This window comes from Citrus sinensis, chromosome 6, assembly GCF_022201045.2.
Source record: "Citrus sinensis cultivar Valencia sweet orange chromosome 6, DVS_A1.0, whole genome shotgun sequence".
In the NCBI taxonomy this organism is placed as follows: domain Eukaryota; kingdom Viridiplantae; phylum Streptophyta; class Magnoliopsida; order Sapindales; family Rutaceae; genus Citrus; species Citrus sinensis.
In genome coordinates this window covers 14366107-14387564 of record NC_068561.1, presented here as the reverse complement: position 1 = coordinate 14387564, position 21458 = coordinate 14366107, and the positions used below count along the sequence as shown (strand labels likewise).

The 21458-nt window shown below is 35.0% G+C and overlaps 1 protein-coding gene and 1 non-coding gene across 2 annotated transcripts; one reads left to right on the top strand and one right to left on the bottom strand.

The window, feature by feature from the left end:
- Positions 1–15467: 15467 nt before the first annotated feature.
- On the top strand, positions 15468–17599 carry LOC102620571 (expansin-A4). The gene is made up of 3 exons (XM_006480770.2): positions 15468–15735; positions 15845–16163; positions 16883–17599. Exons 1-3 carry the CDS (start codon positions 15585–15587, stop codon positions 17190–17192), a joined length of 780 nt encoding a protein of 259 aa, XP_006480833.1. The 5' UTR covers positions 15468–15584; the 3' UTR covers positions 17193–17599.
- A 3699-nt stretch (positions 17600–21298) lies between these two features.
- Positions 21299–21371, bottom strand: TRNAK-UUU (transfer RNA lysine (anticodon UUU)). Its single transcript has one exon. It is a non-coding gene; the product is annotated as a tRNA-Lys (tRNA).
- Positions 21372–21458: the final 87 nt, after the last annotated feature.

Below are 21458 nucleotides of genomic sequence, written 5' to 3'. Positions count from 1 at the left end.
TAAGACTGCTAGAACTAAAATGGATGTACATAAAGGGACTCTTACTATAGAGTTTGATGGAGAGGTTATAGAGTTCAATATGTATGATGCCATGAAATATCCCAGTGAGGAACATTCGGTATTTTCTATGGATGTTATTAACCCTATAGTGCAGGAAGTTTTTTATTTGGATGTTGAAGATTCATTGGTAGCTGCTTTAAATAACAGTTTGGGCCTCAAAGGATTGCAAAAGGATGAAAATGAGTTTGTTTTAAATTCTGTATTGCAAGAGACAATTTATGAATTAAATTCTTTGAGAACTTTAACTCATCATATGTCTAATAATGAATTACCTTCATCTAATGCAAAACTTCTTCCATCTATTTTGCAGGCACCAAAAATAGGGCTTAAACCATTGCCTAGTCATCTAAAGTACATGTTTTTAGGAGATGATGAGACACTTCCGGTGATCATCTCTTCAAAGCTTAGTACTTTGGAGGAAGAGAAACTTATTAGAGTGCTACGAGATTACAAAAAGGCTATTGGGTGGACAATTGCAGATATTAAAGGGATAAGTCCGTCCACGTGCATGCATAGAATACTGCTGGAGGAAGATGCCAAACATTCAATTCAAGCTCAACGCCGTTTGAATCCACTCATGATGGAAGTAGTGAAGAAAGAAATTCTAAAACTTCTTGATGCAGGTATAATCTATCCAATTTCGGATAGCAAATGGGTAAGTCCGGTACAAGTGGTACCAAAGAAAACTGGTATAACAATTGTTGAGAATTCTTATGGTGAGTTAGTTCCTACCCGAGTTCAGAATGGGTGGAGGGTTTGTATTGATTTTAGAAAGCTTAATTCACTCACTAGGAAGGATCATTTTCCTATTCCTTTTATTGATCAGATGCTTGAAAGGTTGGCAGGAAAATCTCACTTTTGTTGTCTTGATGGCTATTCAGGTTTTCATCAGATACCAGTTGCGCCTGAGGATCAGAAGAAGACTACCTTCACATGTCCTTTTGGAACCTTTGCGTACCGACGTATGCCATTTGGTCTTTGTAATGCTCCCGCCACTTTTCAGAGGTGCATGGTCAGTATTTTTTTAGACTATATAGAAAACACTATAGAGGTATTTATGGACGATTTTACAGTCTATGCTGATTCTTTCGATGATTGTCTCTATAATCTGAAGAAAGTGCTTGAAAAATGCATTGAAACAAACCTTGTCTTGAATTATGAAAAATGTCATTTAATGGTAGATCAAGGCATTATTTTGGGTCATGTAGTCTCTGCTAGAGGAATTGAGGCAGATAAAGCTAAAATAGATGTTATTAAATCTTTACCTTATCCCACATGTGTGCGGGAAGTTCATTCTTTCCTTGGTCATGCAGGTTTCTATAGACGATTTATCAAGGATTTTTCGAAGATAGCTCAGCCTTTATGCAAGCTTCTTCAGAAAGATGTGACGTTTGATTTTAATGAAGCATGCAAGGTAGCATTTGATAAACTTAAGGAGTTGTTGACTTCAGCTCCAATTATACAGCCACCAGACTGGAGCCTCCCTTTTGAGATAATGTGCGACGCCAGTAATTATGTTGTTGGTGCTGTTCTCGGACAAAGGGTTGGAAGAGCTGCTCATGTGATATATTACGCATCAAGAACACTTGATAGTGCTCAGTGCAATTACTCAACAACGGAAAAAGAACTTTTAGCTATTGTTTTTGCTTTAGAAAATTCCGTTCATATTTATTGGGTACTAAAGTGATTATTTTTTCTGACCATGCAGCTCTCAGATATTTGCTCGCCAAGAAAGAAGCGAAACCGAGACTTATCCGCTGGATCCTATTACTTCAAGAATTCAACTTGGAGATCCGTGACAAGAAAGGAACAGAAAACTTAGTTGCAGACCACCTTAGTAGATTGACCACGAGTGAAGAAGCAGCACCTTTGAAAGATGATTTTCCAGATGAGCATCTCTTTGTAACTCAAGGTATGGTTCCTTGGTACGCTGACATTGTCAATTACTTAGTTACAAGAACACTACCTAGTGATCTGACGAGGGCTCAAAAGGATAAAATTAAGAGCGATGCTAAATACTATGTTTGGGATGACCCTTACTTGTGGAAACATTGCTCTGACCAAGTCATCAGAAGGTGCATATCTGAGTTTGAAATTCCTTCTATTCTTCAATTTTGTCACTCATATGCATGTGGTGGTCATTTTGGTCCCAAAAGGACAGCATCCAAGGTGTTAGAATGTGGTTTATTTTGGCCTACTTTATTTCGTGATTCATATATGTTTTGTAAGTCGTGTGAGAGTTGTCAAAAGACTGGTAATTTAAGTCATAGAAATCAAATGCCACTTACCCATATTCTTGTATGTGAAATATTCGATGTGTGGGGCATTGATTTTATGAGACTTTTTCCCTCATCTTTTGGCAATTCTTACATTCTTTTAGCAGTGGATTACGTTTCTAAGTGGGTAGAGGCTAAGGCCACCCGGACTGACAATGCTAAAGTTGTTGTAGATTTTGTCAAGTCTAATATTTTTGCCAGGTTTGGTGTACCGAGAGCGATGATAAGTGATAGAGGCACTCATTTCTGTAATCGAATGGTGGAAGCTCTGTTCAAAAGATATCATGTTACCCACCGAGTGTCTACCGCCTATCATCCACAGACAAGTGGACAAGCTGAGATATCAAACAGAGAAATCAAGTCTATTCTTGAAAAGACAGTTAGTCCAAATCGAAAGGATTGGAGTTTGCGATTAGATGATGCATTATGGGCGTATCGCACCGCTTACAAAACTCCCATAGGTATGTCTCCTTATCGTTTAGTATTTGGTAAGCCTTGTCATTTACCTGTAGAACTTGAGCACAGAGCATACTGGGCGGTTAAGCAATGCAATATGTGGATGGATGAAGCGGGAAAGCAGAGGAAGTTGCAGCTGCAAGAGTTGGAGGAGATTAGAAATGAATCCTACGAGAGTTCGCGATTTTATAAGGAAAAGACGAAGACATTTCATGACAGAATGATTTTGAGAAAGGAGTTCTCTGTTGGTCAAAAAGTTTTTCTCTTTCACTCTAAACTTAAACTTTTTCCTGGTAAATTACGTTCTCGTTGGGTAGGACCTTTTATTGTTACTAATGTTTTTCCTCATGGTGCAGTTGAGATTCGGAGTCTAATCTCTAATAAAGCCTTTAAGGTTAATGGTCATCGTTTAAAACCTTTTTACGAAGGTTTTTCGGTGAATATTGTGGAGGAATTGGCTCTCGAGAACCTATTTATGGAGATTGATACATAAATGTGTCTAGCCAAAGACATAAAACAAAGGCGCTTTTTGGGAGGCAACCCAAATGATTTGTTTATTTTGGTTTTTGTTTTATCTTCTTTAAAAGAAAAAAATGAAAAAAATGAGTTTGCTTATTTTGGTCAGAAGAAAATTTTTGATAAGGCGTGCCCACGTCTTAGCTAATAAGTACTTCTGTAATTTTTAATGTCTCAAAGTTTTAAGGCGTGCCCACGTACTTATTAGAAAAGTACTTCTGAAATTTTTAGTGTCTCAAAGTGATTCATCACTAAAAAAAAAAAAAAACCAAAAATCGAAAATCATCATTTATTTATTTATTTTCGTTCCTTTCTTTCTTTTATATATTTATTTATATATACCAAAAATCGAAAATCACTGTTCACAAATCCCTAATTCAAAAATTACTGTTGATTATCGTTTTACAGCAGCATTAGCCCCAGCCACAACCAGCAGCATCAGCTCCAGCCTTCACCGCGCAACCAGCAGCAGCAGACGAGTACGCCCAGAACCAGCAGCAAGCTCCAGCATCCCCAGCCCGCGCGCGCAGCGCGAATCAGCCCCAGCCGCCGCGCACAGCATCGCGCACCGCAACCAGCAGCAGCGCGAATCAGCCTCAGCGCAGCACATCAGTCCCGCGCGTGCAGCGCAACAGATCCGCAACGCAGACCCGCAACGCGAACTGGCTCTCGCGCGCAACAGTCCCGCGCGCGCAACACAGCAACGAACCAGCACCCGCAAAGCAAGCCTCAGCAGCGCGCACAACCAGCCCCAACTCGCGCAACAAGCTCCAACCGAGTAGCAAGCGCAACACAACCAGCCTACGCCCTGTATTCCAGCCGGGTAAATCGAAATCCATGAGTGCAATTATTGTAACAATGCCGAAGAGGAAAGCATCTACTTCCAAGTCGTCGAAAAAGACACCCGTCGCAAAGAAATCTAAGATTGCCGCTCCCACTACGGTTCCATGGAACATAATTTCAGATTCACGCCAAGCCGTGCGACAAAGATCGAAGCATGGAAAAGGCATGAGTGTTTTGCCACTTGTGGAATCCAATCTCGGAGGGTGCCTCGCATTCGCGACTCAACAAGAGAAAGAGAGGTACAAAGATATTTCCACGCGCAAAATACTTCCAGCTAAGTATATTCATTACCCGACTCTTGAAAAATTAAATGTTAAAGATAATTTTGATTCTTTGATAGATAAGATTGGGTTGCGTAAGTTTGTTGATGTTGATTGCTTGGGTTATGTTGAGTTGATTAGGGAGTTTTATGCTACTTTTCAATTCACTATGCCGAATGATTTTACTCTGCATACCCCGGATGTCATTAAGTTTAGGTTAATGGGACGAAATTTTTCACACTCTATCACGGATTTTAACCTAACTTTAGGATTCATTGATGATGATTATTCTACTAGTGATGAATATTTAGGAACAACTTGTGACTTTAGCGAAAATTTTGAGCCTTATGGTCTTTGGTGTAATTTATCTGTTGATCACAATGCCTATGACCCGAGTAAATCAAAGAGTTCTTTCTTACGTGATTCTGTTTTGAAATGTGTGCATCGATTCTTAGCATATAATTTTTTAGGCAAGAAAGATCACTCAGGAATTTTCTCTAAAACTGAATTTTATTTTATCTGGTGCATGTTAAATGATGTGAGGCCTAATTTAGGTTTTTGGTTAGCGGATCAATTTCAAAGTGTGCTTAAACGGTATAGGACTTTATTTCTTGGTCCATACATTACTCTGTTAGCTATAAACCTATGTGTGCTTGATCCTGACAATAATGATTTGCATCCTGCTTGCAAAAATGAATTTTTGGATATGTCTGTGTTTGAAAGAACAGGTGTGGTCGAATTCAAGGAGGGGAGATTTCAGTTTACTGAACCATGACCCACTCAACTTCCGAAGAAGCTTTATGCTAGGAGTGGTGCTACCTCTGATGACGAGTTTGACGACGACACTGTTGCCCCGCCAACTATTCCTTCTACATCCGCACCACCTTTGAGCATTCAGTTAAAGAAAATGGAGCAGAATTTGGCCGCATACTTCGAGAGTGTGGGATTTACCCCACCATTTCCGCCAAACCCATAGACGTTATGTGGAACAAAGCTCACAATTCAGGGAAGTTTCTTTTTGCCCTTAAACTTTTATCCTTACGTTTTAATTTTTATGTGAGCTTTGATTATCTTACATTGGGGACAATGTAAGTTCTTGGTGTGGGGAAGGGATTTTTGCATTATTGATGTCTGGAAGTAGTATTTTCACTCTACTCATTTATTTTCACTCTACTCATCCTTAAATGATTTTGGAGTTAGTATGCTTTATATATTATTATTTTATCTTTTCTTTTCTTTCTCACTATTTTTTTTCCCATCTATCTCAAATTATTTACATCTATTTTTTTTTCATATCATACTCTTTCATCACTCACATTTTATCTTTCATTTTTTTTTACTACATACATCTTTCTCACTTATTATCATTTTTACCTTTCCTTTTATATCTCATTCATACCTTCATCTCATTCTACACCACTATTGATGATTGATTCATTTGAAGAGTGTACATGATTTGATGGCAAATTTACCAACTTTGTGAGGATTTGAGCCTATGAGCAACCACTTTGCTCTAATTATTTTTGTTATGTGAATATCAATCCTAGTTTGTTTATTCTAGAGCTTGCTTTATTATGCATGTTGAAGCCACATTACGGGATTTTATGCATTAAAATGATAAGGGCAAACCATTTACCATTTTTCTATTCTCGCATTTTCCTTTTTCTTTACCCGAAGACCTTTATTTGCTACCTTTGTTTGAGCCTTAACCATTACCCATCTAATTCTCTCCGTCTACTTAACCATTTTTCTTCTTTTTGAGCCTCAATTTAAGGAGATTTTTGGACTCATTGTATGGATATATTTTGTTGCTTTTTCTACCTTGTATTAAAGTTTCTCAATTAGATCAACAAGCATTATGCTTGAATTCAATTGTGCAAGGTTCGTTTCTTTTGTTTGATTCGAAAAAAAAAACAAACAAAAAAAAAGAAAAAAAAAGAAAAGAAAAGGAAAAAGAAAAAAAAAACCAAAAATCGAAAAAAAATGTTTACATTCTTGGTGACTTGAGTAGAAATAAGCATTTTGATATCATAAGTTCATTCAATGAGTTTATTCTTCTCGTTTTGATCTCTTTTTCTTTCGTAAACCTTTCTTTTTCATTTAACCCCATTACAACCCTTTTAAGACCCTTAGATTTTTGCATTTTATTCATGTTTTGTGGATTGAGATGTGATATATAAGCAAGCTTATGGTAATAGCATTCTTTGATTTGATTTGAGTGCATAAATGACACCCTAAACACTTTGAGTGCATGGAGTGAAGTCAATGAGAGGGTTATTAAATCTTGTTGCACTTGAATTTTGAATGGATCTTCTTGGTGGTTGAATGTTCTTATTCTATCTTATGAGATTCTATGCTTTAAAAATCCTTGTCTCTCGAATGTTGATCGACTTAATTTCTTGAGGTATGCTTGCTTAAAATTATTTTTGGATGAGTTGAGATGAGAATTTAGTGGAGATTTGAGATTAGTCTTGAGTTATATGCTTGAGGACAAGCATCATCTTGGTGTGGGGGAATTTGTTAGAGTGCAATTTATGCACTAGTTTGCATTATTTACTTCCCTTAATATCAATGTTTTGCACTTAATAATAGTGATTTACTTGTGTTTTACTTTTGTAGATGCAATTCTATTGATTGATGATAAAATTGAGCTATAAGATGATGTTTAAGGATGATTGTTCCCTTGAAGAAATTATGAGCGTCAGAAGAACTTTGTTGATAAGGCGTGGGCGCGTGCTATCAACTGCGGACCTGCAGTTTTTAGTTTAACGTGTTTTGTATTTTTGGTTATTTTTGTAATTACGAATTTAATATTTCAGATATTAGGATTTTATTTTAAATAGAATTCTAAAAGAGAAGAGAGAGAGAGTATTTAAGGGAGGAATCTATTGTGAAAAAGGGGGGATTTTTGGATTGGAGAAAAAGAAAGAAACCCTAGATTTAATTTTTCTCTCCTCTCTATGAAGAACTAAACTTATTTTTCTGGTTGAAGGATAACGAAGCTTTGATTCATCACTACTGTGAGATCTTTCTTGTGCTTTAATTGTTTTATTACTTTTTGGGTATTTGTTTATTCTCTGAATTAGTTTCATGATTATGTTTGTTAATTAGGTAATTGGCCACTATTTAATTATCAACTTAATCTATTGTCAATTAAAGGATTCATCGTATGAAGAATTTAATGCTTGTGACAAATAACATAGCAGAGAGTTGTGTTGTGAGAATAAACAATCTAATTTAAATGAATCATCATATGTGTTGATTAGGATTTGGGTCTCTCTGGTTTTTCAGGCTGTCAATTGATTAAATTCTATGATCGTATCTAGGGTTGTCTATTGATTAGGGAAATAACCAACGGTCGTACCTTGGTTATCGACTAGTTAAGGAGAGATTGGCTATTAGAGGGTCTCAGTAGCTATAACCGGTCTATTCATGAGTAATAATAATCTATATTTGAATCAATGATCAGTAGTCGAATCAAGCTGAGTTAATTCCTTCAACCAGAGCTTTCTCTAATTTGAATTACAACTTTAATTTGCATTCTTGTTATTTTAATTTGATTTTTATTATTGTCAACAATTCCCCCATTTTACGTTTTACGTTTCAAAAGGATTTAATTAATTACCGATCTCTGTGAACACGACCCTGCTCAATTACTATACACAATTTATTTAGAGTAGGAATTTATTTTTGTTGGCTTCGACACCCATCATTGATAGATAGCCACTTCACAAAAAAAAAAAAATTGTTAATTTTTTGAGTTGACAACCAAGATCGGAGAACCTCTACCAAATAGTATCGGAGCTAGACTTTGGTACATGGTTGAAATATGATGGTTTTAAAATATCACTCAAAAAGTGAGGATAGATCTCAAGGGCACTACAACGACAATTACCCGTTTATAGTTCAATTAAAATGGACGTCAATTAAGTTAATTCAGGTTATGGTTACTATACAATTCATGTAACAAAAAATTTGGGAGATATAGCATAAATTTGGAGAGACGCTCCAAATATAACATAAATACCTAATTACATCCTTTACGATATACAATTTGATCTACCCAAACGTTTCACCTTCTTCTGATCGAACCACCCAGCTACTATACAAATATTTTCCATGCAACAACTGTAGAGCTAGCTAGTAATTAAGAAGTCCTTAACAACCCCACCAAAAGAAAGCACTTATGAGTTTTGACATTTCAATGGCCTTTTAATAAATATTTGGGCACAAATAGAACAACCGTGAGCATAATTATTAGTAGTTAAGCAATTGAACGTGAAAAGAGAAAGAAGCAAAATCTGAGCAAGTATTGAATATTTATTGATGGCACCTTCACATGTCTCGGCAATGCTTGTGGGTTCGTGGGGTTGGTGATGTGTCGGTGGAGTTCCTTCAATTCACACCCATGACGTGGCCGATTCGCTAGATCGGGTTGGTCGTCGGTGACTGGGACTCTCTATACTGTTTTTTTGGATTCGGTATGATACCATTTGGGTCCCTTCATTCTTAGTTTTTACAAAGTAGGATTATAGTTCGTCCATTTATATCAAATAGGCCTTCGACTCTTTGTGAAATGAGCAAAATACCTATTAGCTAGTATTTTATTATATATTATGTATGAAGACTAAGAGACTGTTTGTTAAATATCTAAAGTCTGAAATTGTATTAATTTCAGACATTTTTCTAAAATATACTTGTTTGTTTTTTGGAACTTATGTATGATTTTCAAACATTTACATCTGAATAGAAAAAATAAACTTTTGTGACTTTTATCTTAATAGAAAAAGGTTTGAATGACAAGTAAATATTATATTCTAAAAATATCTCTATAAAATAACTTATTTCCTAAACTATAAAATCTAATCCTCTTTTTTTGTTTTAATGCATAAGGACATAAATATCAAATAACCAAGTTTAAGATATTTTTTATTGTAAAAACAAACAAGATCCCACTTATATTCAAATATTTTAAAAAAAGAAAAATAAATGTCATTTAGATTTTCGTATTCAGACTTTAAAAAAATTCAGACTTATTTAGATTTCAGACAAAAAAAACAAATGCTACCTAAGTATGACTCAATTTTACTCAATGATGAGTTATTTTAAATGCATCTGTTTCACAACTTAACGCTAAAAACTTGATAAGTTATATCTAGATAAACACAATTGATTCATAAAAGAGTCATATTTAAATCTTATTAGATTCTTATACATCTTTTCTTATTGATAATATTCATAAAGTTAAATATGTAAAATCAATTTTTTTAATTTTAAGATATTTGAATCAAGTGCTTAAAAAATAAACAATTTATTTAGATTGATATATACTTATGCATGCAGATTTAGTCAAATTAATTCATATTTATTTAGGATTCAGATTAAAGAAAATATTGTCTTGTGTTGTGATTGTTAAAGATAAGAATCAGAGACCTATTTTATATAAATAGACATTAGTGTCCTTATTTTTTTAAGAACATAAGATGTTAGGGATCCAAACGTTATCAACCCTTGTCGATATCTGCAACTTACTTAGCATCTTTGATTTCAATTAATGAACACCAAACACCAGAGGCACCGTTGGTGAGACTGATCAATAGTTCAACGAGAAATTGGGAATGTTGTAGCACAATATTAATTGTTGCAGATGAAAGCAACATATTGACCCATTAGCTAAATCGAGTTTTTTTTTCTTTTTTAACACTAAAAAGGATTTTAGATGTGTTTTAAAATATAAGAAAATCTTGATTAATTTTATCATACAACAAGAAACCCAATAAACATTTCGTATATATGAATGAACGATCCAATAAGCATTGAAGAATTCTATCAATCTTGTTCATTCCACTAAAATAACAAAGAAAAAGATGGATAAGAAACCCAACAATAGTAGCTCCAAAATAAAAGATATACAAGATATTCTTAAATGTTTTATTCATAAACGATCCTTAACTAACATTAAACATTATCCACGACACATGCATGAGTACACGAGAGATGAGACAATTATAAGATATCTTATTTTAAGGATGGAATTTATAAAGTATACGTTAATGTATTAAAAATATATTTTAAATTGGAGGAAATAAAATTAAAAATAATATAAAGCAATTAGTGAGGGCACATGGAGGTGGGTTCTTTAGATTGGGGAGAAGAAGTTTGGGGGAAGAAAGAAGAAACCAAAACAATAATTCGATTCACATGCATTTGAGTTTTGAGATTTTGGACTCTTTTTTTTTCCCCCAATTAAATTATCATATATATTTTAGAAATATGACCATTTGCAAATTTCTCCTTTGGCCTTTTGGCTTACCGGTGTAAAGGGGTGAGGGAGAGGCCACATTGCCCTTTTTGTCTTTGTTGTGACCCTTCCCGTATGCAAAAGTATACTCATCACTATACGTGAGGATTAGGGATGTCAATTGTACCCGCAAACCCGCCCAAACCCACCCGCCAAAACCCGCCCGTTGCGGGTAATTTTATCCGTTGCGGGCGGGTTTAGTATTATAAATTAAAACCCGCATATGGATGCGGGTGGGTTTGGTATTAACCTTATACCCGGTGGATACCCGCATGGATATCCACCAAACCCGCAATAATTTTTTTCAAATATTGTTAATTTAATTTAAATATAAAAATATATAAAGAAAATAATGTAATTAATCAAATTACCGAATAGCCAAAGGCTCAAAGTTGTGTATGTGTGTATATGGCTCATCTCTTATTCTAAAGTCATAACCTAAAGAAAACTAAAGGCATTTCCCTTCGAATTAGTATTTGAAAATAATAATCTTAATTATTATTTTAGGCATTGTGTTAGATGGGTGCTTATGGTGGTGAATAAAATAAATATATTCTCTTTGATCTTGTTTTAAATGATAATATGAAATGTAATTATTATTTTTAGATATTAGTTTGTGTTTTTTAAATAGATTTGTATAATTTATACTTAAATTTGAGAATTTGTGTTGAATTGATGTGGAAATTTTAATTTTTCATTTACATTGTTTAAATATAAAATTGAATATGTTATATGGAACTTGAGGTTATTATTATAAATTTATATATTAAATATTTGTGATTTTAAATACGGAAACCCGCAAAAGATCCGCTGGATACCATTGCGGGTTTGGTAATTGTTAAAACCCGCTGCGGGTTGCGGGTGGGTTTGGTAATTCAAATTTTGTGCGGGTTTAGGTTTGGTAATGGCAAACCCGCTGCGGGCGGTGCCCATTGCCATCCCTAGTGAGGATAGACATCACAAAATTTTATTTTAAAATTATTAATGTTTATCGACTACTGAATAATTTTTTTATATTATAATTTTGTGACATTCAATTTCTTTCTCTCCCACGTGAGTGGAATGCGAATCGGATATCATTTATTTTCATTTAAAAGATTTTATTAACTGAATTAATTAGCACCCACAACTACTGAATCAATCCATTTTACATAACGAGTAAATTTATATTGCCATTGTTGTAAATCAAACACCCCCTAACTTTAATACCAAACTTAACTTGAGTCTTAATTTTAAATGATAAACTCAAAAAAAAACATCAGGAAAAATCGAGGACTCTTTAACTTTGATTTAGCGACCCGATAAATTTGAATTGGTAGGTACAACTAAAATAAGAATAAATGAAATAAAAATTGAATCTGACAAAAAAATTAAAATATTAAACCATCAGGAAATCTAATGAAAAAAGTAGAGGAAATTTTTTTATGTATTTTGTTTTCATGGTCGCAATATATGAAATTTGTCATTGTAAATGCAATGCTTAAATTCTATGTTGAAAAGAATGTTTGGCAACAAATGGATAGGAATTATGGCTTGATGTAATATTGAATAGGGTTAATGCCAATATGCGACTGCCCATCAAAGTGACACTTCAAAATGCTTGTGAGTATTTAAAAAAAAAACAAAAAAATAAGTTGGAGATTAGTGTTTCTTATTGAGTTTTAAGAACATATTTATTATTCTCAGGAAATTTATAAAAATAGCCAAAAAAAATTAAGTGTTTTTCAACTTTAAACCCTCAAAGTTTTTTCTATCATAACTAGCCAAACACCCTATTTTTGGACTACATTACCCTCATCACTTTCATCAGATTTACAAAGGCATGCCACTATTCCCTTTTCAATTCTAGCACTTCCACCACTTTTCTCTTTTCAACTTAACAAACTTCATCACTCAACAAACTCCATCACTCTCAATAAATTAACAAATTTTATCAAACAAGCATTACATAATTGAAGATATAATTATCAATTGGAGAGTTTTTTAAGGTTAGTTTATACTCTTACCATAACCTAAACTTTTAATCTATTGATTTTATCATTTGGGTTCAAAATTGAAGTGAGTTTTTATTGCAAACGTTGTTATTTTTCATTAACAAAACAATGTGACGTGTTAAAGTAGTTAGTTTGAGTTGATAAATGAAAATCAATCATTGAAACCCCTGAAAAATCGAGCAAAACAGAAGCCCAGAACAAGTGAGACAGGCGCTTGTCGCACATATAAGCCCACTAGTTTTATGTGTGACAGGCACCTGTCTCACTTATTATCATTGGTTTTATGTGAGACAGGCAAGTGGGACATGTGCCTGTCTCACTTGTTCCCACTGGTTTTATGTGAGACAGGCACCTGTTCCACTGCCTGTCTCACTAAATTTGAGTTATTTTCCGAAAGTAATAACTTGGGCTACATATGTCCGTTTTAGGCGTATAATATATCGTTTTGAAGCTTACGATGAGACGAAGCAAATCCAAAATTGTATACTTCATTTCATCCACATAAATGCACTACATATTCACTTTACTAGGTTTTATAGCGTGAAATCTTATCTCTTTTGTTTTTTTTATAGGTTTAATGGATTCCGTTGTACTTCAATTATGTTATGACGGTTGGTGCGACAGTCGCGGCCTCCCGCGCGAGATGCTCCCCTTCACTTCCCCTTCCCTTTCTCTTCTCTTTCTCTTCCTTTCCTTTCCCTTTCCCACATGCATGTCACCCACCACCGCCATTAAACACCACCAACAACAACAACAGCCCAAACAACAACAACAACAACAACATCAACAACAACAACAATGGCAATAACAACTCACCTAGGGTTTCCAATTTTTGTCTTTGATTTTGGAGATCTCCGACGATTTTTAACGTGATTTAGCTTCTTTCAGCCGCCGACAACTTCCTCCGCTGCCGATTTCCGCCGCCGACGATGTATACGGGATTCCAGTGATGAGATTTTGGTGAGAGGGGGAGGAATTTGCTTGAGGGAAACGTGAGAATGAGGGGGGTAATTTCATCCACAATTTGGTGATTTGGCTAATGTTGATTGAAAAAACTTGGAGGAGTTAAAGTTGAAAAATACTTAATTTTTTTGGCTATTTTTATAAATTTTCCATTATTGTCACTCATAAATGGAAGCAGTTTTTCTATGGCTCAAATTCTATGTTCAGATTTCATGAATGCTTGAATTAATTTGAAAAAAAAAATCTGAATTATTCTCACTAATAATTTTATGCACCCATCAAAATTTATTCCCCTTTAATGCCGTGTTTACAAATATGTTTTTGTTATAAACTCATAAAATTTTAAATTCATAAAATGAAGCTTTAATAACCAAAATCCCACCGAACAAAGTAAGACGTGGCACGCCCTCGTCCTTTCGACCTTTACTTAGATAGAGTTGCTATAATTAATTTATTAAATGCTGTAAAATAGTAAAATAAATAAATAATTATTTTTTATTCAGAAAAAGCCTGAACGGAAAAAGAATGGGGAAGCGAGTAGCCGCGCGAAAAGGATACGCGGGTCCCACGTAGCGTGAGGCGGTGAGGGGCATCCAGAGCAGCAAGCAAAATACCAAATGCGAACATGGTCTCTGTTGGTTTTGTTATGTTACCACAAGGAAAGGACAAAATGGTCCCCACAATTTACGCGGTTTTCTCCATTTGGGCTTTTTCCTTTTTCTTTTTCTTTTTTAATTTTCATCCAATTTTGGCGAGTAGCTTTTTTCATTGGGGTCCCTTGACATGGCATCGGTTTTCATTTTAAAAGGTCATTGTTAAAAAAATAATATTGGAAAATAATAAAAATTAAGATAAAAGAAAAAAAAATGAAATAAGGCCAAAAGTGTGATGAAATCCCAACGGTGAGATAATAGCGCCGCTTGGAAACGAAGTGAAGTGGGTTCAAGTTGGCTTGATTAAATGATATGCGATAGTGCATGTCGTAAGCTGCCTAATATGTTTAATATTTCTATTTAAAGAATTCAAATCGACTTATCTTCTTGACAAAATATTTATCGTAAAAGGATAAAATTCATCACTTACCATTTTCAACATTCTTACCAATCTCGCATGTTCCCACTATATTATCTTAATTATCATCAGCTTAAAATTAACTTTATTCTCTTTTTATTATTATTAGCGAAAAACGCATTCGCAAAGAACAAAAAAAAACTAAAAATAATAATTTATTATCAACAATGATCATTATTTATCATCATTAAATAAATTATTATTTTTAGTTATTTATTTTTTGTTGGTTGAGCTTGAGCCCAAAACCACAAAAAATAAAAAAAATAAAAAAAAAGGAAGGAGGACCAACTAAACTAATCCGAATCTCAACTTTACCATCTTTTTACTCACAACACCAGTCATAAAAAGTAGAACATATTCACTCAACTAAGTCCATAGAATATATTCAACGTAACGGATGATAGAAGAAGTCAAAGCAATGAACCTAAAAGTATTACCATCTAACGACGCTTAAACTCGCATCAAGTGTGAACACGAAGAAACCAAAGCCCCCGTGTTTCAATCAACCAGCACATGGCAGTGCCATCCATTTGATCGCCCTACCCCTCATGTGTGGGGTCGCATGTAATCCCCCATTGGTCCACTAAAAACAAAAAAAAATTAAAATTAAAAAAGAATAGATCTGAAGAGACGACGAAGACTAGCAGTAACAAATGGGGGCATTAAATTACATTCACTCTCGAGTGTCTATTCACATTCACTAACCCTTTTCTTTTTTCACTCTTTACCCTAACGTACCCCTTTAAGTACCCCCACTTCCTTCCCGCTTTCTCCATTCGCCACCTCCTGCGCGCTCACTCACTCACTCACTCAACTCTCTGTCTCCCTCTCTTCAACTCCAACAATGGCTCTTTTCAGAATGCTCTGCTTTTTCTCAGTGGCACTCTCCTTATTTGCGACGGCCAACGCCAAGATTCCCGGTGTCTTCGCCGGTGGCCCCTGGCAATCGGCCCACGCCACTTTTTACGGTGGCAGCGACGCTTCCGGCACTATGGGTATACTTTAGTTCTATCTCCTTACATCTCTCCATTTCTCATTTCTTTTTTTTCTTTTTTTTCAAAGAACTTTTCTAACGGTGATATGTGTATATATTTTTTTGTGCAGGTGGTGCTTGTGGGTACGGGAATCTGTACAGCCAGGGCTATGGAGTGAACACGGCGGCTCTCAGTACGGCGCTGTTCAACAACGGCTTGAGCTGCGGCGCGTGCTTCGAGTTAAAGTGCGGCGGCGACCCGCAATGGTGTAACCCGGGTAACCCGGCCATTCTGATCACGGCGACCAACTTTTGCCCCCCGAACTTCGCTCAGCCCTCCGATAATGGCGGGTGGTGCAACCCTCCTCGCCCTCATTTCGATCTGGCCATGCCTATGTTCCTCAAGCTCGCCCAGTACCGCGCTGGTATCGTCCCCGTTTCTTACCGCAGGTGAGTGTTAGAGTTGCTGTCGATTTTACTCAAATGCCCCTGCTAAAGTTTACATTTTTATTTAATATGTGGTTTCTTTTCTTTGTCTCCAAGTTTTGTTTGAATGTCTTCTTTGGAAGAAATACCGGAAACCCGGGAAAAAGTCGGGCTGTTTAATGTGTGTTTTTATTTTAATATTTTCCCTTTTCTTTTCTTCGCAAACAAACAGAACCCGGAAATAAGTTTACTGATCAGTAGTTTATGTCGTTTATCCCAACACAGCCAACGGCAAACCGTTCAGCCCTTGTGCCCTTTTCACCCTTGTACTTTTCGGTGTTGTTTAAATTATAATTATTTTTATAACTAAAATATGCTCGCATGTATGTAATTGTTTAATTTCTACGAGGACATTGTCGTCAAATAAAATAAGGGTGCTTTAGTAATTTTACGTTTCTCAAATATTACCGGAAAATCAGGATTGGGTGGTGGTTCTAAGTCAGAAAATCTGGGGCACAGTTCACGTTCTCCCACGCGTGTGTCTGTTCACCATTTTTTGGGACCTTGTACCTAATTACTGAAGTATTTATTTTTTAATTTTTTTAATTTATTTTAACCAGTCAAGGTTTTAGTCTTCAAACGGGGCCTAAAAGTTGCCCTCAAACCGTAGGGCACTGTTATGGCAGGTCTTAACTGCGACGTTACCCATTTTTTAAATAATAATTATTATTTTGTCTTTGCAGGGTGCCCTGCAGAAAGCGAGGCGGAATCAGATTCACAATTAACGGTTTCCGTTACTTCAACTTGGTCTTGGTCACCAACGTCGCGGGCGCAGGGGATATCGTGCGCGTGAGCGTGAAAGGGGCCAACACCCAATGGCTGAGCATGAGCCGCAACTGGGGACAAAACTGGCAATCCAACGCTCAGCTCGTGGGCCAGGCACTTTCGTTTAGAGTCACGGGCAGTGACAGAAGGACCTCAACCTCTTGGAACGTGGCGCCAGCGAATTGGCAGTTCGGTCAAACCTTTTCGGGAAAGAATTTCCGCGTCTAGTGATATTTAATCTTTTTTCAACATTTTCATGTTTCCCGCCTTCCAAGATTTTTTTCTCCTTTATTTTCCCGGAAAAAAAATTGAAGCGAAGGAAAAGGGGGTTATGGGGGGTCGTGTTAGGTTTTTAAAGTAAAAGTGGGTCAAAATCAAAATGATGGTGATAGGTAGTAGAAAAAAGTGACAAAAGGATGTAGTGTGTGTGGGTGGGGTAACTTCTGTTTATTTTCAGTTTTTACTGTTTTTGTTTTGTTTGACTTGTTTACCGGGGCTGGTGGTAATAGTAAAAACCAGTCTCGTGGGTGAAAGTGTAGTGGCTGAAGTGGCTGCAGGAACAAACTAAAAAAACATGTAGCCCGCAGCTGATATGATTTACTATATATGGTATAATTAATCTTCAATGTTTCAAATGTCTATTGTTAAGTAATAATGCTAATGTTGTTATAAGTAATAATGCTAAAGTTGTTATACTTTGAGATAATTAATTTCTTTTGAATATTAACATATTAATTATAATAATTTCACCAAATTTTCTACATGAAAACTTGTAATACTTCAAGCTCAGGACAAGTCAAATAATATTACCAAACAAGAAGAGTGGAGGCAAGTTGAAAGTTGTTGAAGGCAAAAACCATCTTGAAATGGGCAAAATGCAAACAGTGCCACCCATTTGTCGGTGGATGTGTTCAGAGCACCATGTGCGTTTGTTCTGAGCTTTAATATTTTTTGCATCATAAATGCATGCATTTTTATCATACTTGATCGCTTCAAAATCGAGCATAATGTGAATGGTCTGTTCATTAAAAGAAAATCTTGAAAGCAGAAATAATTACTTTGTGAAACTTTGCCTCCTATGCCCACTTAGTGTTTTTAGAATGTTAATGTGTTTATACGATACAAAGAGTTTTGGGGGCAATCAACTCACAACTACAAAGAGAAAGGGTGTTACTGTTAGAATAAAGTTTGTGGGGCTTTTATTTTTGCAGCAAAATCCCACATTTTTTATGTAATTATAAACAATGCTATAATACATGACACCGTCTACTTAATCGGTAACTTTTAACTTTTATTTACAAAAACACATGATCACATCACATGTGACATTTTTTTTGGGTGGGGGGGGGGGGGGGGCATGATACTCACATTTCAAGCTTATACATAATTACCTTCCAAGTTTCAAATACATTGGTATTCCGATTTTACTTTAAGGGAAAAAAAAAAAAAAAGGTGACAGTTTTGGTAAACAATAGGCCGGTGATAGGTTCTGTTAGGATAAGTGCGTGCTCCCAACGAGGGAGAGATTAAAAAAAAAAGAAAAGAAAAGAAATCCCGTCTGCTTGTACAGAAAGAAAAGTATATACATACATGTACAAAATATCGGGCATTTATACCCTTATCAAATATGTCATCAATAAAGAACCTTCGGTATGAAAAAAAAAAAAAAAAAAAAAAAAAAACAATAGGTAATATCAAATATGGACCCACTTCACATTTTGATTTCAGAAGCCTAAAGGCATGGCAACAAAATTCTGTTAGGATATATATGTTCTATCTTTCTATTTGCTGGTACACTTGACACAAGATTGAGAACCATTTAACAGATGGGCTTGTAGGGTGTATAGGGACAGTCGACAAAGGAACTTGAATATATACCAAGATGATGATGATGATGATGATCCTTTCGTTTTGTTTGAAAGTCAGGAATCCTAGCTAGCAATTGTCCGCTACAACTTGAACTTGCAAGTGCAATTTTATGTTAAATTTTGTATTTTCTGGTTACATGAACACAAAAGATTGTGTATTTAGCCCACTGACCATTGGATGGGTTAGCATTGTGGCTTGGGCCGAATGTGATTAGTCCAATAGTAGAGCTTCCAACATCCGTTTAGAACTCTTAGGGTGCATTTGGCAGCTCGTAGTATATTGTATTGCAATATTGCATTGCATTAAAGTATTATTCTTATATAATGATGCTTGACATTAAAGTAAATAGGACTCAAATCAAATCAATTTTGCCTATATATATGCCTTATATTCTCATACAAAATATTCTAGAGGAAAATGCTTATGTTCTCTCACTAAAATTCTTTATTTTAAATTTATATTTCCAAAAATTCGATAGCTAGTTTGACCATTGAAAGGTTTATGCAGGCAAAGACATTCTCTAATATTTTTCTTGTGTTTGTAGAGTATCATCTGACAAATTCGTCCTCATCACCTAAGGAAGTAGACTCATAGGAGAAAATCCAAAAACCCATTAAGACCGGTCCAAAGAAGAAATTCATCATTGTCAGATTCAATAAAAAGGAAGCTTAGTCCTAAGAGGACCATCATTTGTTGTAATTACTACATAATAATTTGGGACAAAATTTGCACCAACAAGAACATAAATTTTTTTTGGTTCATAAAATAAAATTTATAAAATTGAAGAGGCTGATAGTGAGAATATAATGAAAAAGTAGTGTTTTAGTCCAATTGTTTTTCTTTTGGAAGTCAAATTACTATTGTAATTACTATACTCTTACTCATTCTAAAGAAATTACTTTTTTTTTCTTTAATTACGAATTGACATTACTTTTTTTTTAATTACAAATCAAAACTATTTTTATTCTCCCTTTTAATATGAACATTACCGCTTGACTTTTTTTTTTTTAAATGAAAAAGGCCAAAAAGCCTTTTATCGGATCTAAATCAATGACTTGCGCCCAACCACAGAGTTAATGAATCACTGAGTTAAAAAAGGAGCCACTAGATGGATGAGATAGATTTATATCTATCTATTCATGTATATATATTATGGTGGTATTTGGTTGGGAGGAGAGAATGTAGGAGAGGAAATTAATTTAAATTTTCTTTTTATTTCTATTGTTTGGTTTGACAAAATATATAAGAATTTAATTTCCATTAAAATTTAATATCCATCATAATGTAGAATTTGAATTCCATACTAAATAGTAAAGAATTTAAATTCCTCTTATATTAGAAACTAAAGTTTCTAAAATTACCCTTCAATTTTTTAACTTATTTAATGCCATTAATAATAATAATTATTTATAATTTTATTTTATTGATTTAATATTATAAATGGACATCCACCGAAAATTCATCGAACCACCGCCGGACCATGCTGGAAGGTCACTGTACCACCGTCGGGCTTCACCGGAAAGTCGCCGGACCTCCGCCGCCGGCCACTGGACCGCCATTTTATTATATATATATATATATACATATTATTACTCATATAAATAGTTTAATATTTAAGGTAAAATGATAAATTTGTCTAAAGAAAAAAATTATAATTCATTTCCTTATTAAATTTTATATCAAACCAAACAACAAAATCTAATTTCACTACTCTTCTCCATTCCTTTCTTCTCCCTTCCTCTCCATTCCACTCTTTTCATCTCCTCCCTTTTCTTCAAACCAAACATGACCTATAAGTATATGCAGCTAAGCGGATAAGATAGATCTACACCTATGTATGTATGTATATTATAAGTGTGTGCAGTAGACTCATAGCGACTAATGGCCCGCAAGGGAATAAGAATTTGAATTTAATTAATAAGTATCTGTTAACTAGGATTTATTCATACTGGAATTGGTAAATATCACTGAAATGAATTTATTATAAAGAAACTCTCGTCCGCTTGTTGTAGCGTCCTCACATTCAAGTGAAATGAACATGGTTGAGACCGTGCTTTTGTCCATTTACAAAAGCTGAATGTGGTGGGGCATTTTGCAATAATAAGAAGTTTAAAGATGAATTTGGATTTGAAATAAAGTTTATATTTATGTGTTTATGCTGCATTCTTGGTGTTTGGTTACCAATAAAACAGAGAGATTGTGAAATAGGAAAATGATAGAATGCAAACGAATCTCTTAGATTTGTGTTATAACCAAATTTACCTAAAGAAATACAAATTATAACGACCATAGTAAAGGCAATTAATTCATACTGTAAGCTTTCAAAAATAAGAAACAAAATATGGGATTTTTTTTTTTTAAGAGGAAAAAAAAAAGAAAAAGCAACAAATATGGCCTAGTAATCAGGCTTATGGGCCGACTATGATAAGGGCCAAAAAAAAAAAGGTAGAAAATAAACTGAAATACGCCGTCTGTGGGAATCGAACCCACGACCACATGGTTAAAAGCCATGCGCTCTACCGACTGAGCTAAGACGGCCGATTGCTTTGTCTCCAGAAAAACCATATATCGCATCGTTGATTTACATACACGACCACAACGCCGACCACCGCCAAGTCAAGCTTT

Coding starts and splice junctions, on each gene's coding strand:
- LOC102620571 (XM_006480770.2), top strand. CDS start 15,585: ATGGCTCTTTTCAGAATGCTCTGCTTTTTCTCAGTGGCACTCTCCTTA. Junction 15,736..15,844: donor CGACGCTTCCGGCACTATGG/GTATACTTTAGT, acceptor TTTTTTGTGCAG/GTGGTGCTTGTGGGTACGGG. Junction 16,164..16,882: donor GTCCCCGTTTCTTACCGCAG/GTGAGTGTTAGA, acceptor TTGTCTTTGCAG/GGTGCCCTGCAGAAAGCGAG.